Source organism: Amblyraja radiata, chromosome 41 (genome assembly GCF_010909765.2).
Source record: "Amblyraja radiata isolate CabotCenter1 chromosome 41, sAmbRad1.1.pri, whole genome shotgun sequence".
Classification (NCBI taxonomy): Eukaryota; Metazoa; Chordata; class Chondrichthyes; order Rajiformes; family Rajidae; genus Amblyraja; species Amblyraja radiata.
Window position 1 is genome coordinate 2945987 of NC_045996.1, and position 15908 is coordinate 2961894.

The following is a 15908-nucleotide window of genomic DNA, read 5'->3' on the forward strand; positions in this document are numbered from 1 at the left end:
TGTGAGTTTTGCGTGGAAGTTTCTTGGGTACCCGGTTGAAAGGAGATAGATTGTGTGAGAGACCTGTTTGGTGTTAGGAATTTGTGTCTTGTGAGAGTTACTAGTGCATTGAAGAAATTGTGGCTATTGTTTTGTGAGCGAACTTGTCAAGTTTTAGGATTTTTGTGAGTGAAGTGTGAATAGCTTGAGCTATTGTTTCCATTGTAAGTGACAATGGGAAACCAGATTGAGATTGATATAGCAACAGATCTCGAAAGCCCATTACAAATGGTTTGCAGTAAATTGAAGATTTAAATTTGCAGTAAATTGAAGATTGAGATTGAAGCATTTCTCGGGAACCTTGAATAAAAAATTAGGAGATAAGTTGTGGCATGAAGGGGTTGGAATCCTGGAGGGTGTGAGATTTATTGAAAAGATTATTTGGCAATATAGTCAAAGTGAGACCGCAAAAGAACTTATTGGGCTGTGGAGTCAATATTATGAAAGATTAAGAGACCGTAGAGGGGCTGCAATAATGGCGAATTGGCAGGAGGCAGCTTTAAAACTTGTAATAGAATTAAAAGATGATGAAGGGAATAAACCTCTGGATGCCTTGAAAAATAATGTGGATGTGTTTATAAAGAACATAGGGAACGGGAGACTGAGAGGACTCCTGAAGGAAAAGTGGCACGTAGAATTAGAGTTGAGGGACTCGTTAATTGGCTTTGGTTTGGAAGGGGGAGACGAGGAATATTTGGGAGTATCCGTATTAAGAGAAGTTTGTAGCCTCCACCTTATCCCTCTTGCGCCCCCTGTATGCCACCTCCACCTCCAGCACCTTATGTGCCTCACAGACCTCCTGTGCCTGCAGCATCACTGACACCCCCTGCTGATGTAGTATCACCTGCTCCCCAGACACCGGCACCAGCACAGAGTTCCTTGACCCCAACAGCTCCAGCATTAACAGATATTCCAGTAGCGCTCAGAACAAGGAGCAAGACAAAGAAAATAACTCACGTATTTTGAGAAAAAGAGCGATCGCCAGAACCAGTTTTCAAACCTGAACCTAGGAGAATAAAACAACCACCCAGAGAGAAAAGATATGTCTTTAAAAAGTACCGCCTTCCCTAGTGATGAGAATGATACATTGGAGGGTGAAGTAGTCTCTGGAGACACTGAGAGTGAGTCAGGCATAGGAAAGATCATGCAGGCAGAGCAATTATCACGCCGCCAGTTCCCAATTAGGGAGATGCCTAACAACATCCTTTGATCCGGCTAGTGCAGTTGGTGCCAACCAAAGATCTTAGAGCAGAGCAAGATGGGCTACTCCTGCGAAATACAATGGGCTGACGTGTAGTACACTACGGAGGGGATCCTGGGCATTTTTCCCCGCCCATTTTAGTAACCGGAGCCTACCTGACCCGACCCGACTCGCAGTGTAATCAATGTTGCGGGGCAACAGTTTGTGTGTGTGATATAGGGTTAGATTCATAATTCTGTCAGTTCATACTTCTTGTCAAGAATAAAATTTGACTCTGGTAATTGTCTTTTTTAATGTTTTTTAAATCATTTCTTTTTAAATGGCTCACAAGCAGTGTTTGAGTTGATTTTGTAGTAACCGGAACCTACCCGACACGACCCGACTCGCAGGGTAATTGACATTGCGGGGGAAGTTTTTGTGTGTGATATAGGGTTAAATTCATAATTCTGTTAGTTCATAATTCTGTTAATTCTTGTTAAAGAATAAAACATTTATAAACACACATACATGAATGTGATATAAATGTATATAATCATATAACACACACAATTATATTTCTTCTGATCCAATGATGAACTTTATTTCAGACTAGACAAGGGACATTAAATAAGAAACATTGTGAACCTCCCCGCAACTTCACACACACTAGGCCCTATCCCACCCCTCAACTCTCCCCCCCCCCCCCCCCCCCCCGGCACTCCCTCGCCTGCCCCCACACTACAATGTCTCCCCCCCTCCTATGCCCCTCTCCCCGCTGCCCCGGGCCGCGCACCCCCTCTCCCGCTGCCCCAGGCCGCACACCCCCTCTCCCCGGGCCACACACTCCCGCTGCCCCGGGCCGCACACTCCCGCTCCCCGGGCCGCACACTCCCGCTCCCCGGGCCCCACACTCCCGCTCCCCGGGCCCCACACTCCCTCTACCCGCTGCCCCGATCCGCACACTCCCGCTCCCCGGGCCCCACACTCCCGCTCCCCGGGCCCCACACTGCCGCTCCCCGGGCCCCACACTCCCTCTCCCCGCTGTCCCGATCTGCGTACTCCCTCTCCCCGGGCCGCTCACTCCCTCTCCCGCTGCGGAAACAAAGATCCGATCTTTGGCCGGAAGCAAGATGGCGGAACAAGATGGCGGAGCAAGATGGCGGAACAAGATGGCGGGGACTGGTCGCTAAAATGGGTCCTATAATTACCCATGAATCCGCCCATGAGCGTACTACACGTTTGCGTGAGAGTAACCCATCTTGCTCTGCTCTACGATCTTTGGTGCCAACAATCCTCAAACTATTGATGTGTACTCTCCATGGAATCCAAATGAAATGATGGCAGTAATGAGTAAAATACCTGACTGAAAGAAATCACCTGCTTCCTTTGTGGACTCCTCCAGAGCGCACCAGCCACTGTAGGACACCCAACTCACGAGGGACTGGCTAATGTAATTGCCAATAACAATGCAAGAGAAGATGCAGTTTTAACTGCCCTTGCCACTACCCTCCAAAAGCCAATAGACATCGCTAGGATTCTGGATGTTAGACCAAAGAAAGGAGAGGGAGAAGATGAGTTTTTAGAAAGGTTCTCGGAACTATATATGGATCAGTCGGGAGATTAAAATTTTCGGAATGGGGCAAATTCTCCCCATTGCTGCGCAATTTTGTTAAACTGTCTGCCAACTAATGTAGCAGAAGCAATCAAGACAAACAACATGGATTGGTCAGAGAATAGTGCAAGTCAAATGGCCCATGCAGTTAGGTATCACTGGAAAGATATTAGAAAACAAGAGAACCAGCTAGTCGTTAAGGCAAAAACTGAATACGTAACAAAAAAGGAGGCGCCAAGATCTAATTTAGACTTATGGAATAGTCCTCAGCCAAGAGCAAGGCATGATGCGCCAGATTGGACAAGGGGGCCAGAACCGGATTAGTGTACAGTTCCCATTTGGTAGCAGCCTTATTGGGACAACTGCAAACTCAGCATCTGACAATGGCTTGTCAAAACAAATAAGAAATGTAGTTATTGAATAATCCAAAACTCAATTTCAGACATTGCATAACTATTAACCCAGCATCTTTCCTCATTTTCCTCAGAACCAGAGGCCACAGTTTAAGAATAAGGGTTAAGCCATTTAGAACGGAGATGACTGAAAACACTTTTTCACACAGTTGTGAGTCTGTGGAATTCTCTGCCTCAGAGGGCGGTGGAGGCCGGTTCTCTGGATACTTTCAAGAGAGAGCTAGATAGGGCTCTTAAAGATAGCGGAGTCAGGGGATATGGGGAGAAGGCAGGGGTACTGATGATCAGCCATGATCACATTAAATGGCGGTGCTGGCTCGAAGGGCCGAATGGCCTACTCCTGCACCTATTGTCTGTTGTCTTTCACCTCCAGAGGAACAGTCAGAAGCAGGACGTGATTGTTTGTTCAGAATACAAGAAGAGACATCTGTAAGGGAAGATCTAAAGGACGCTCCTATAGCAGACCCTGATATGACACTATATGTAGATGGAAGTGCATCCATTGGGCCCTAGGGACAGAGATTTTCTGGGTAAGCTATTGTAGACCAGGATGGAAACAGTGTAGAGGCAGCTGCCTTTGATTAACCCTTTTCAGCTCAACAGGCTAAGCTGTTCGCTTTAATCAGAGCATGTATTGTTGGAAGAGATCTGAAAATAAACATATATACAGATTCTAGATATGCATTCGGGGTGGTACATGACTTTGGACAGCTGTGGAGGAATAGAGGATTGCTAACCTCAGCAGGAAATCAAATATCTCATAAGCAATTGGTGACTGATTTATTACAGGCTCTGCTGCTACCTCGGCAAATTTTGGTAATGAAGTGCAGCGCTCACACAAAGGGCCAGACCCCGATAGACATAGGTAATCGTTGTGCTGAACAAGCAGCAAAGGAAGTATCCCGGGAATGCAAGGTGGTGGTGCCAAGAATGATGAGGCAGACAAAAAGTTCATGTAACAAGTCTCCCTCGGAAAAGCCAATGCCAACCATCTAGGAAATTATTCAGTTGCAGGAAGATGCTCCTGAAGGGGATATAAGATCATGGAAACAGCTTGGATGTACAATAGATTGCATGTCGGGATTGTGGGTTACTCTGGCAGGGCAGACTGGATGACAGATCCTCTTGCAGTTTGGGTTGTGGACTGTTTGCATTTTTGAGACTCACTGTGGTGCTTGAGCAATTGGTGATGCTCTTTCGGCTACTTGGTGGCATCCAAGATAACAAACTTTGGCCCAGAAAGTGAGTAGCTGTTGTATTATCTGTCAGAAATATAATCCTAGGAAAGGAGTGGGTTGTGAGGATGGAAGAACACCTTTGCCCATGGGTCCCTTTGAAACACTTCAAATGGATTACATTGAGCAAGAGAAGTGCCAAGGATATAGGTATGTACTTATGATTGTCGATGTATTCATCAAATGGATTGAGGCCTATCCAACACTTGATAACAAAGCGGCTACTGTTGTCAAGGTGTTTATGCGAGAGATTATCCCTAGATTCGGTATTCCAATTCGGCTTAGCTCTGACAATGGTCCTCATTTCATTGGGCAAATTAACAAAGAATTCTGTGAACAGTTGAGCATCCAGCAACAACTGCACTATGACCACAGGCGGCTGGACTTGTTGAAAGGGCAAATCTGACCCTGAAAACTCATTAGCTAAATTAAAGGTGGAGACAGGAATTAGTTGGATCAAATTACTCCCGATAGCTTTGTTTCAGATACGCGTCACGCCTGCAGGGAAATCAAGACTAAGCCCAGCTGAAATTGTTTATGGATGTCTCTTAAGAACCCCGTGGAACCAAAATGCCACAAAGGTTGTCAATTTCCATCACATGACTACGGAGATGACCACTTACGTTCTGACCTAGACTCAGGCACTAAGGCATTTGCATTCTAGGGTGTGAGCAGCATATAGTGGATTACCTCCTTTGGTTTCTTCCATCAAGGTCAAGCCTGGTGATTTTGTGATGGTGACGAATTGGATAATGAAATGTTTGGAGGCTCAATAGACGGGACCTTACCAGGTTCTCCTGACAACCCCAACTGCTGTTAAAGTAGAAGGAAGGAATGCGTGGGTCCATCTTCACCATTGCAAGAGTATTGGTGGAAGAGTTTGAGCTGCTTACTTGTTTTCTTCAAGGAATTTCTTAGGTATAGGAACATCGTACCCATCGAGAGTCAAGAGTACATTAAGTTGACGTGATGGACAAAGAGGATTCATGCCCATGTAAACTCAGGAGATGGAGACTGGTTAGTCAGAAATCATGAAACTATGCCCATGAAAACTTGGGAAGTTACTTAGAATTCTGATAATTACATCGCCATCATCGTTAAATTGTATAACAGGAACCGTTGTCATCTTACTTTGTTGGTTACCATTTATGATAAAAGAGGGGAATGATAATATCAGGCATTTTGGGTGCTTGATAAAATGGAGGATCGTGGATCCAGAGGGTCTGTGACCTGCGAAGGGGTTGAATAGAGGTTGATGTCCAGATGGCCTTTCATTGTTAATATGTATGAGATTTTGCAGAGGGAGTTAGGTCCTGTTGCAAATACATGCTTGGGATTGGTTGGGGAAATGATGGGTTACAATAATGTTGCAGAGTGTTCCCGCCACTAATTATGATTGTTTCAGGAGAGGGGCCTTACCCATGATGTTTAGTTTACTTTGGAGAATGTTAGTTTACCTGACAGAATTTTTTCCCATAAGTGCTTTATGTTGAAACTATGTTATGTGATATTTTATGATTGGGTTAAGGAACTGTCAATCAATGTATTTTGTAACCCTTATCGATAATTGGCTTGTTGAGGTTGCCCACCCCCCCCACCATGTATTTTTGCGCCAAGGGTCTGTAAAGGTATAAAAGCGGGGAGAGCACATTGGGGTGTTCCGATCTTCTGGGGTTTGTTCCATTTGCGCAAGGCTGTTGGGCTCGAGTAAGTAGAGATAAGGATCGGACCCGCGGTATTGAATTAGGTGTAATAAAAGAGAGTTGGATTTCCAGGCATCGTATTCGGTGTTTGACTGAGCCAGACTAAGAGGGGTAAGTTTAGGTACCGGAATTGCAGAAATGGTGGCAATACGAACCGTCACCTTGCAGAATCATATGGCCCTGGACTCCCTACTAGCCGAGAAAGGGGGGGCTTGTGTCATCATAGGGAGAGAATGCTGCACTTACATACCGGATGACAATGAAATCATTACAAACCTGATGGCCCACATACGACAACAGGTTGAGGCCTTGGTAAACAGTTGCACGAGGAGGCTTCGGAGAGCGCATGGTGGAATTGGTGGTCTTGGGGGTTCGGAGTTTGGCGGCATATAATTATGCAATGGCTGGTGACTGGGCTTGTTTTAGTTGTAGTTGGCATAATATTCTGCAATTGTGTGCTTCCCTACTACTGTGTGAGGAGTGTCAAGAGGGTGGAGGGGTGGTATTGAGCCTGTGGGCCGAATGTAACGAGATTTGGGGTGTATGAGGTTAATGTGAGGTGAAATTGTGTTCAAAACAACACTTTGCATACTTGGGCTGATTAAAAGGGGTCAGTAAATCATGAGAATGCTTGCAAGGCCATTGAGATAAGCTTTGCTTTCACAGAAACATCCAAGACTAGGTGTCTGATAGAACACATAACTCACGCCATTATGGCATGGATAGTTAGTTTGACACTGCCGTTAGTAGCGCAGAAACGTTGCAGACAAGGAGGGCTTATGATTGGCTGGGAGAGGGGGCAGTGGCGCAATCTGCTCTGATACGAAATGCCATAAAGGATGGTGTTGGGCGCCCTTTCGGGGAGAGAACCTCAGCCTTCGACCGTGTCGCAAACTGTGCCAGGTGATCATCCTGTGGCGTGCTCTGATGAGTTTGCGAGTGCGTACGGGTTTTCATTCGTGTATGTAGAAACACCCTGTAGCATGCTCTGCTGTGTACTTGGGGTTTGCAAGTGTGATCGAGGATATTTGAGAATGCGTGAGTGTATGTGCTTTATTTAGCAGTGTAAGAAATTACTCAGTGAATCAAAACTGTTTTCTGAATCCAGTGATTTATCGAACACAACACAATGCATGTACTTATGGCTAAGCTGCCGAATCTCTGAATCAACCCACGAATCAACAGACTAGCCCTATTTTGAAAACATGCACACACATACCCCTCCCTTGGAAAGACTTCAGACATACAACGTGGAAGCAGGCCCTATGCTAGGGCATATTGGGCAAACAGGGCCTGTGGATAGTATGCAACTAAAAGCTTTTCATTGCATAAGAATGAACTGCAGATATGGCTTTAAACCGAAGATATACACAAAAGCTGGAATAGCTCAGTGGGACAGGCATCATCTCTGGAGAGAAGGAATGGGTGACGTTTCGGGTCGAGACCCTTCTTCAGACTTTTCCTTGTACCTTGGTTCACATGACATTAATAAACTAATCTAATATAAATAAGCACTAGAAAATAGTAAGATTAAACGAGAACTTATCAGTTTGAAGTTTGATCGTTATTTTATGAGGAGTAACGTTGAGGGAATACGTGAAGAACCCCGCCAGGACGCATGCGTGTCATTCTTCAAAGCAGCGGTGTGTGAAATCACAGATAACGGTAATGACTAAACATAGTAAGATTAGAGAAGAGATACCAGTTGAGTATATGATCAAGGGTGGGAGCGGAGGGCACGTAATCCCTCAACGTTACTCCTCATAAAATAACGATCAAACTTCAAACTGGTAAGTTCTCGTTTAATCTTACTATTTTACTTCGGAGTCACGTGAGTGACTACGTGAAGATTTTAAAGCTCTGTGATTTCATGCCGTGGAAACGAGTCCATGCATCACATCTGCCTTGATTATGGGGAGAATAGTGTTAACATCATTAGACATCAATACGATATTGAAAACCCAACGATAAATATATTAACACCAATTATTGCCCCTATTTATGGGGTAAATTATATTACAGAACTTAAATTTGTTTCTGCAAATGTTCCAGGTTCAATGACTGGTTTGTTATAAAGTCGTTGGAAAGTTACCTCCGTTGACCATCCTGCTGTCTTGAGGATTTGGTCCATAGGAACGTCCAACTTCATAGCTGCCGATGTAGCTGCAGCCCTGGTGGAGTGAGATTTAAAAATGCTAGTGTCTACTCCAGCCTTTATTAGGACCTTTTCTAGCCATCTAGAGATGGTCTGGACTGTCACTGTTTTGAGTGGCTGTTTGTAGCTGATTAAAGTGACATTTCTTTCCCTCTGATGATCTTAGTATACTCCATATATAATAGTAAGTGTGTTACAATACAGAGACGACCATCTGTCGGGTAGGCCCTGAATTCTGTTTTTAGGCCTGCTGACCCCTGTCTGTTCTGTTTGACTATTTCATTGATGTGAAAAGTTAAATTTCCAGATGAAATAATCATGTTGTCCAGCCTTAGTTTCTGTAGTGACTGGACCCTTTGTGCCGTGACCAAGGCCATCAGCATGACTGTTTTCATAGTCAGTTTCTGTAGGGACAGAGCTGTAGCTGGAGACCAGTTTCTTAACATGGTCAGTACAATGCTCACATCTCATATTTGGGAGTACCTGATTCTTGGGGGATTAACATTAAAATGCCCCTCATGAGTTTGGTTACCAGGGTGTGTCCCAACAGAATGCCGCTCTGTTCCTTGCCACAGGTATGTTGACAGAGCACTTCTGGCGCAGTTGATGGCACTATGACTGAGCCTCTCATCGTAATGGAGGCTTGCCAGGAATTGCAGAACAGACGGGATGTTCATAGATCTGTGGGTGATGTTTATTGTTGTGACAGTACTTCCCATTTCTGGATGACACCAATTTTTTATTTTTTTATTTTTTTATTTTTTTTGGTGGACTGTCTGTGGGCCGCTGAAATAATATCCACTGTTCGGTCCGTCAGTCCCAGGTGTAGTAGAGGTGCTTTCAACTCTATAAATTAATAGGTTTATATAATTATGACATGGGTAACTACCCCTTGTTGCGGGAAGAACCAGTAAATTAGGTCTATGATGGATGGTGATGCATGGTTCTAATACCATGTCGAGTATCACCGGGACCCATGGTTGAGTAGGCCAATTGGGTACTATCAAAATACCAGACGCGGAGTCTACTGTATATTCCTAAATACCCGACTGATGAGGCAGAAGGAGGGAATGCATAAATAAATAATCCCCCAATGCAGCAAAAATGCATCTGTACCACTGCCCCAGGTTCTGGTTCCCATGAACATAATTCGATAACTGGTGATGGATGCGAATAGGCGATATCTTGTGTTCCATACCGTGCTGTAATTTCAGCAATACATTATTTATCCAACATCCATTCAGTGTTTTCATAGAATTAGCGTGACCTGTTGTCTGCCACTAAATTCAGTTTACCTGGTAAGTAGGTAGCTGATATCCAAATATCTCTCTGGATACACTATTGCCAAATTGTGTTGGCCAGATTGTCACATGATGTCGATATGTTTCCACCCATATGGTTGATATATGCTACCACGGTGGTGTTGTCAATTTGTAGTCTAACATGCTGGTGATATACCCCAGAACAATATGACTTAAAGCCATCGAATGCACTCAACATTCCCAGGTAGTTTATGCCCAGTGTTTGTAATAATGATGCCTCCTGTGCATTCCATCTCCTCCACAGCTGGAGATGGAATTGGTAGCATCCCATCCAAGTGCACTGGCATCAGTATGTAGTTCCATAGACGGGTAGCTGATAATGTTTGGATCGGAACAATGCCTAATGTTATGTTTCCACCATTTTTGTTCCATTGTGGCCTCTGTTGGTAGCTTCATTGGTCTGTCAGAATGACCCCCATAATTTTTGAGTGCACGAATGTGTGCCCTCTGTAATTTTTGATAATGTAAAGGTCCGATTTGTGTGGCTGGAAACGCAGCCACTATAATGCCAATTATTCTTGCTACCAGTCTGATGGATGGTTTTGTTTTGCTGCAAGCCTCCATTAAGGCTGTAACCTTTTCTTTCGGCAAAGTCACTGACATGTGAACTGTGTTAAGGGTGTACCGCAGATGATCCATTGTGTTAAATAACATCTGTGGTCACCTCTAATGGGTACTGTATAGTAAGCATCTTTTAATACGATGCTTGCCATGTAGTAACCTAGGAATCAATTGCTTAGCAGTAACAAAGGTTCCCATCTAGTAATGAATATATAGTACGAAAGTATTCAAATTAGTCAAATCTATGATGATGTGGCAACCACATCTAGTTTATGATAAAGATTTTGGACACGAATTCCTGTGATTCGTGTTGGATATCCTCCATTACTCCTTTTTTATATGGGCACTGTAGTTCAGCATGCGCTATTGATTTTTTCTTTGCCTGTAAGCACGAACATTCGGTTCGGTACATGCTGAACTGGTGGATTATGTTTTGTATAAATTCTATGGTATAACCCTATACTTCTGAAAATATAAGTGTCGGTAGTTAATTTATTCCATGCATCCAGATAGAATTGTAATCTCCCACCAACCTCGTAAGGAACCAGACCCACCTACCTCCATGGTTACTATTGGTAGGTTTGTTACTTTTTCGGCATCCTCCGTGGACGTTGAGGTGCCGGTGTCTGGATCTGTAGTTGGGTCGGTGTTGAGGGTTAGCGCATTCCCCAGGAAGTAGTTTTTAGACGTTGCTTTAATGAGCCCCAGGTTTTTACCCTCTTTGTCAAGTTCTTTTACCTGTTTTGATAAGTTGCCTCCAAATAGTAATATTGGTGGTTTCGAGGTTCCAGTTTTGCATAGGCCTGCAAATTAGGGTCTAAAGCCGGTTGGATGGCACTTCTTCTAATGCTGTTTACTCGTATTGGTAGTTGCAAAATAAAGCCAGTGCATCCTGGTGATCTTGTGTCATGTCTTTTTTGTTTATTGTGCGGGCGAAACCCGTAATTCCCGCTGTTAGGACTTTCAGAACTTTCTGTTGTTTCAAGTCCCTGGCTCTGCCATGTTTTCAAATACACTGGTTGACACTGGGAACATTCAGTGTTTTGCAGTTCCCTGATGGTAAGTGTCTTCCAATAGGTTTTCTTGCACCCCATGTGCACTAGGGGTATGTTCTGCACCCCTCTTCAGGTTCAGCCCAGAATTGACCCCCTATACTCCCCTCTGATGAGGGAGAAACACTGTGCAGCCCAACAAGAGGTACTGCTGTAGGACTTACTAGCTGCCCCCTGTGACTAGTCTCCATCTCCCGGAGCCTGCCACTTACCTGCTCCAACAGCCGCTCCAGCTGGCTCCGATGCTCTCGGGCACTGGCCACTCGCTGCTGCTTCAGTTCCTGCAGCCGCTCCAACCGGCTCCAATGCTCATGGTCACTGGCCGTCGTGACTGCTCCTGAAGCCACCACTCCTGAATCCGCTCCTGCTCCCGTTCCTGCAGCCGCTCCAACCGGCTCCAATGCTCACGGGCACTGGCCATCGCGGCTGCTCCTGAAGCCGCTCCTGCTCCAGCTCCTGCAGTCAGCCCAGGATTGACCCTCCGTGCTCCCCTCTGATGAGGGAGAAACACTGTGCAGCCCTACACGAGGTACTGCTGTGGGGCTTACTAACTGCCCACTGTGGCTAGCCTCCATCTCCCGGAGCCTGCCACTTTGGAGTATTTCCTCCAGCAGCCGCTCCAACTGGCTCTTATGCTCTCGGGCATAGGTCACTCGTGGCTGCTGCTGATCCTGCAGCCGCTCCAACCGGCTCCAATGCTCACGGGCACTGGCTGCTCGCGGCTGCTGGTCATCCTGCAGCCGCTCCAACCGGCTCAAATGCTCACGGGCACTGGCCGCACGCGGCTGCTGGTCATCCTGCAGCCGCTCCAACCGGCTCCAATGCTCACGGGCACTGGCCGCTCACGGCTGCTCGTCATCCTGCAGCCGCTCCAACCGGCCCCTGTGCTCACGGGCACTGGCCGCTCGCGGCTGCTCAAAGTCAGACTCATCGGAGTCTGGCATTCGGTCCGTTTTTTGCTTCGCTTTCCCGCCCGGCTTCGCCGGTGCGGGAGCGAAGTCGGGCACAGCTGTTCCCATTTCGGGAGATTGGCGTGCCGTTGGCTGATGCTGCCGGCTGCCCGCAACTCCGCGGTTCTCCCCCGCCAGCTTTTCCGCAGCCTTCGTGGATCTGGTCCATGTCTCCACCTGTAAGGTAAGTGGAAGGAACGCAGAGTCTCCTTACCTGCTGTTCCCGACTTTCAAATTCTGCCGCTAAGGGAACGTCGTTCCCCCTGCTGTGACTCGTTGCAATGCGTATAGCGATATGACACGCATGCGTCCTGGCGGGGTTCTTCACGTAGTCACTCACGTGACTCCGAAGTAAAATAATAGTTACCAAACTCTTACCTCAACCTCATCAAGCAGAGTTGAAATGTATGTGATCCATGGTTTTTCCCCCAATCTCCTAACATGAATTTATGCATTGACATGTGTGCAATATACCCCATCGTTATTTGGTATATCTCCAGAACATCACCTGTTGATCTATTCCATGCTAAAATAAGCATAGCCAGGTACTTCAGCCTATCCAAATAATGACCATTGTTACATGAAGTGTTATGTATATCGCTGTGAATTGTCTGAAGTTTTTTCCCAATCTGTTCTATGAAATAATACAAAAATAAAATACTAAACATCCTGGAAATTTGAAAAGTTTAAATATTGCTATCAATACAAGGTCAAACAGTACTTTAGAAGAGAGAATCAGTGTTAACATTTCAGTTTCATGAAAAACCTTTCAAAAGGTCATCAACATGAACTGATTTGACGGAATTGATGAAATGCTCAAAGAACATTTGAATCCAGCACCATAATGAATGGTTAAGAAGGAACTGCAGATGCTGGAAAATCGAAGGTAGACAAAAGTGCTGGAGAAACTCAGCAGCATCTATGGAGCGAAGGAAATAGGCGACGTTTCGAGCCGAAACCCTTCTTCAGAGGGGGGGGGGGGGGGGGGGGGGGGGGGGTGCGGGAAGAAGAAAGAAAGAGGTGCCAGAGGGCTGAGGGAGAGCTGAGAAGGGGAGGAGACTGTTGAGACTACCTGAAATTAGAGAAGTCAATGTTCATTCCGCTGGCGCACAAACTGCCAGATAAATAAAGATTGGAACAATAAGTTATGTTTGAGTGTGATTGTGCCTGAGACAGTGAGTGATATTCCACACTAGACCAGTTCAGAAGAGCCTGCAACACAGACCATAAAACAGTAGAGCACAGGAAGAGGCCACTTCTGCCCATGATGTCTATGCCAAACGTGATGCTATAATGAATCTGTCTTGATACACTCTTGTAGAAAAGTGAAAACAAATTAATGCCAAAACATTTGATAACAACTGATTTGTATGCATATTTTCTGAAATATTGTACTTAAAATCATTACTCACAGTGTCCAAGGAGGCAGCAGCTCTCATGTCAGGTAAGAAGCCAACCTCCAAAACATGAAGGAGAAAATCTTGACTCTCTATCCCATACACACGGTCCAGGAACAGCACCATGGGAGCCTTATGGTCAGGGACAAAACTGGCTGACATTTTAGGCTCAACAAGGTTGCCATCTGGAAAACAAAAACAATCAAATTAGCCCAAAACCCAGGATATAGACTGCAATAGGCACACAGCTCTAGTCTCCGTCATACAAGAAAATAATTTTGCAAATCTGTTTCATTTAGTTTACTTTATTGTCACATGTACCGAGGTACAGTGAAAAGCGTTTAGCTTAGTTTAGAGATACAGTGTGGAAACAGGCCTTTCGGCCCACCGAATCCACACCAATCAGCGATTCCCGCACATTAACACGACCCTACATACACTAAGAACAATTTTACATTTACACCAAGCCAAGTAACCTACAATACTGTCAATCTTTGGAGTGTGGGACGAATCCAAAGATCTTGGAGAAAACCCACGGAGGTCATGGGGATACAACACATGATTACAATCGAGCCATTTACAGTGTATAGATACATGACAAGGGAATAACGATTATTGCAAGGTAAAGTCAGCAAAGTCTGATCAAGGATAGTCCGAGGTTCACCAATGAGGTAGATTTCAGGACTGCTCTCCGGTTGTGGTCGGATGATTCAGTTGCCTAATAACAGTTGGGAAGAAACTGTCCCTGAATCTGGAGGTGTGCGTTTTCACACTTCTGTACCTTTGGCCTGACGGGAGAGGGGAGAAGAGGGAGTGGCTAGGGTGCGACTCGTCCTTGATTATGCTGCTGACCTTGCCGAGGCAGCGTGAGGTGTAGATGGAGTCAATGGAAGGGAGGTTGGTTTGTGTTAGGAGCTAAGCCCCTGTACTGAAACCAAAAAACAGAACAGTCTTCTTTTGCATCTGAAACAAACCCTGTTATTAACCTGAACAACATAATATATCTAGTTAATACTGGTTAACTATTGTCCCATTATTGTAACCTAGTTAAGTTTGTTTTAGCCAGTACATCAGCTTTATAAGTCTAACTTTCGGACAGTGAGGCAAAGGAATTTTGAGGAAAGGAAGGCTTCTGCCGTGCAGCACCACAGGAAGGGAAATAGACAGAAGGGGGAAAGGGGACAAATGCGGAGGGGGAAAAAAGGGGGGGATCAAAGGGAAATCAGGTACCTGGGAATGGGAGAAGAACGTACAAAGAATGGAAAGAAGCAGGGTGACTGGGGTGGGATAGTGGGAGAAATGGGTGTGTGGGAAGGGGGTGGAGTGAGGATAGAAAATAAAGTGGGGGTTAGGAGGGGTGTTACTTAAATTTGAAGAATTCAATGTTCGTACAGATCAACTCCCGATATGGTCTCCTGTACATCGGCGATACCTAGCGTAGTCTTGCCGACCATTTCGCCGAACACTTGCGCTCGTTTCGCCAAAGCCTAATGGATCTCCTGGTTGCTAACCATTTTAACTTCCTTTCACATTTCCATACTGACTTTTCTGACCACTGTTTCTCAGATCCCCGGTGTGCTTTTTGCTCCTTAACAGTGAATTGTTAGATCACTGTAAAATTTTCCATTAAGATCTGACTAATCTTCAACATTTCACTTCTGGCACTCAGGCCAAACCCACGAGTTACTCACGAGTCACTACGGTAAACTCACGGGCTACTACGGTATTACAACGAGTTTAAAAGTTTCAAATTTTTCCTTCAAGAGTAAATTTGACTCGTGGAAATCTTTCAACATGTTGAAATATTTTCACGAGTTAACAAGTTTCCCCGAGTACCTGCCGTTAGCGTTACGAGTCGCTAAGTTATGTCCACGAGTTCCGACGTTCCCGCTGCGTTAATTATACGTGATTACCACGAGTTTGATTTGTTTTTAACTCGGGATCACTCATGGGTGGACTCGCACCGTGAGACAGGGTTTAATTACGGGTGGATAGGATAGTACCAAAGGTATTGTATTAGTCACATACACACTAGGTGTAGTGAAATGCTTATTGCCATTTTGCAGCACATAAAGAAAGAACAGACATAACATTAATAAGAGTTTTAGAACATAAAAAACATCCCCCCACAATGGTTCCCATTATGAGGGAAGGCACAAAGTCCAGTCCCGAACCCCAGTTCACCCATAGTCGGGCCTATTGAGGCCTCCACAGTTGCCTCTACGGAGGCCCGATGTTCCAGGCCGTTCTCGCCGGGTGATGGTGCTCCGGCGTCGGGAGAGTCGGCAG

General features: G+C 45.4%; 1 protein-coding gene across 7 annotated transcripts in view; it reads right to left on the reverse strand.

The window, feature by feature from the left end:
• ryr1 (ryanodine receptor 1) overlaps positions 1 to 15908 on the reverse strand; it is a 604017-nt gene that overhangs the window by 281637 nt on the left and 306472 nt on the right. For all 7 annotated transcript variants that reach the window (XM_033014584.1, XM_033014582.1, XM_033014581.1 and 4 more), the window contains one exon: positions 13635 to 13804. In XM_033014584.1, the coding sequence (XP_032870475.1) occupies positions 13635 to 13804 (170 nt within the window). The remainder of the gene's footprint in view (positions 1 to 13634; positions 13805 to 15908) is intronic.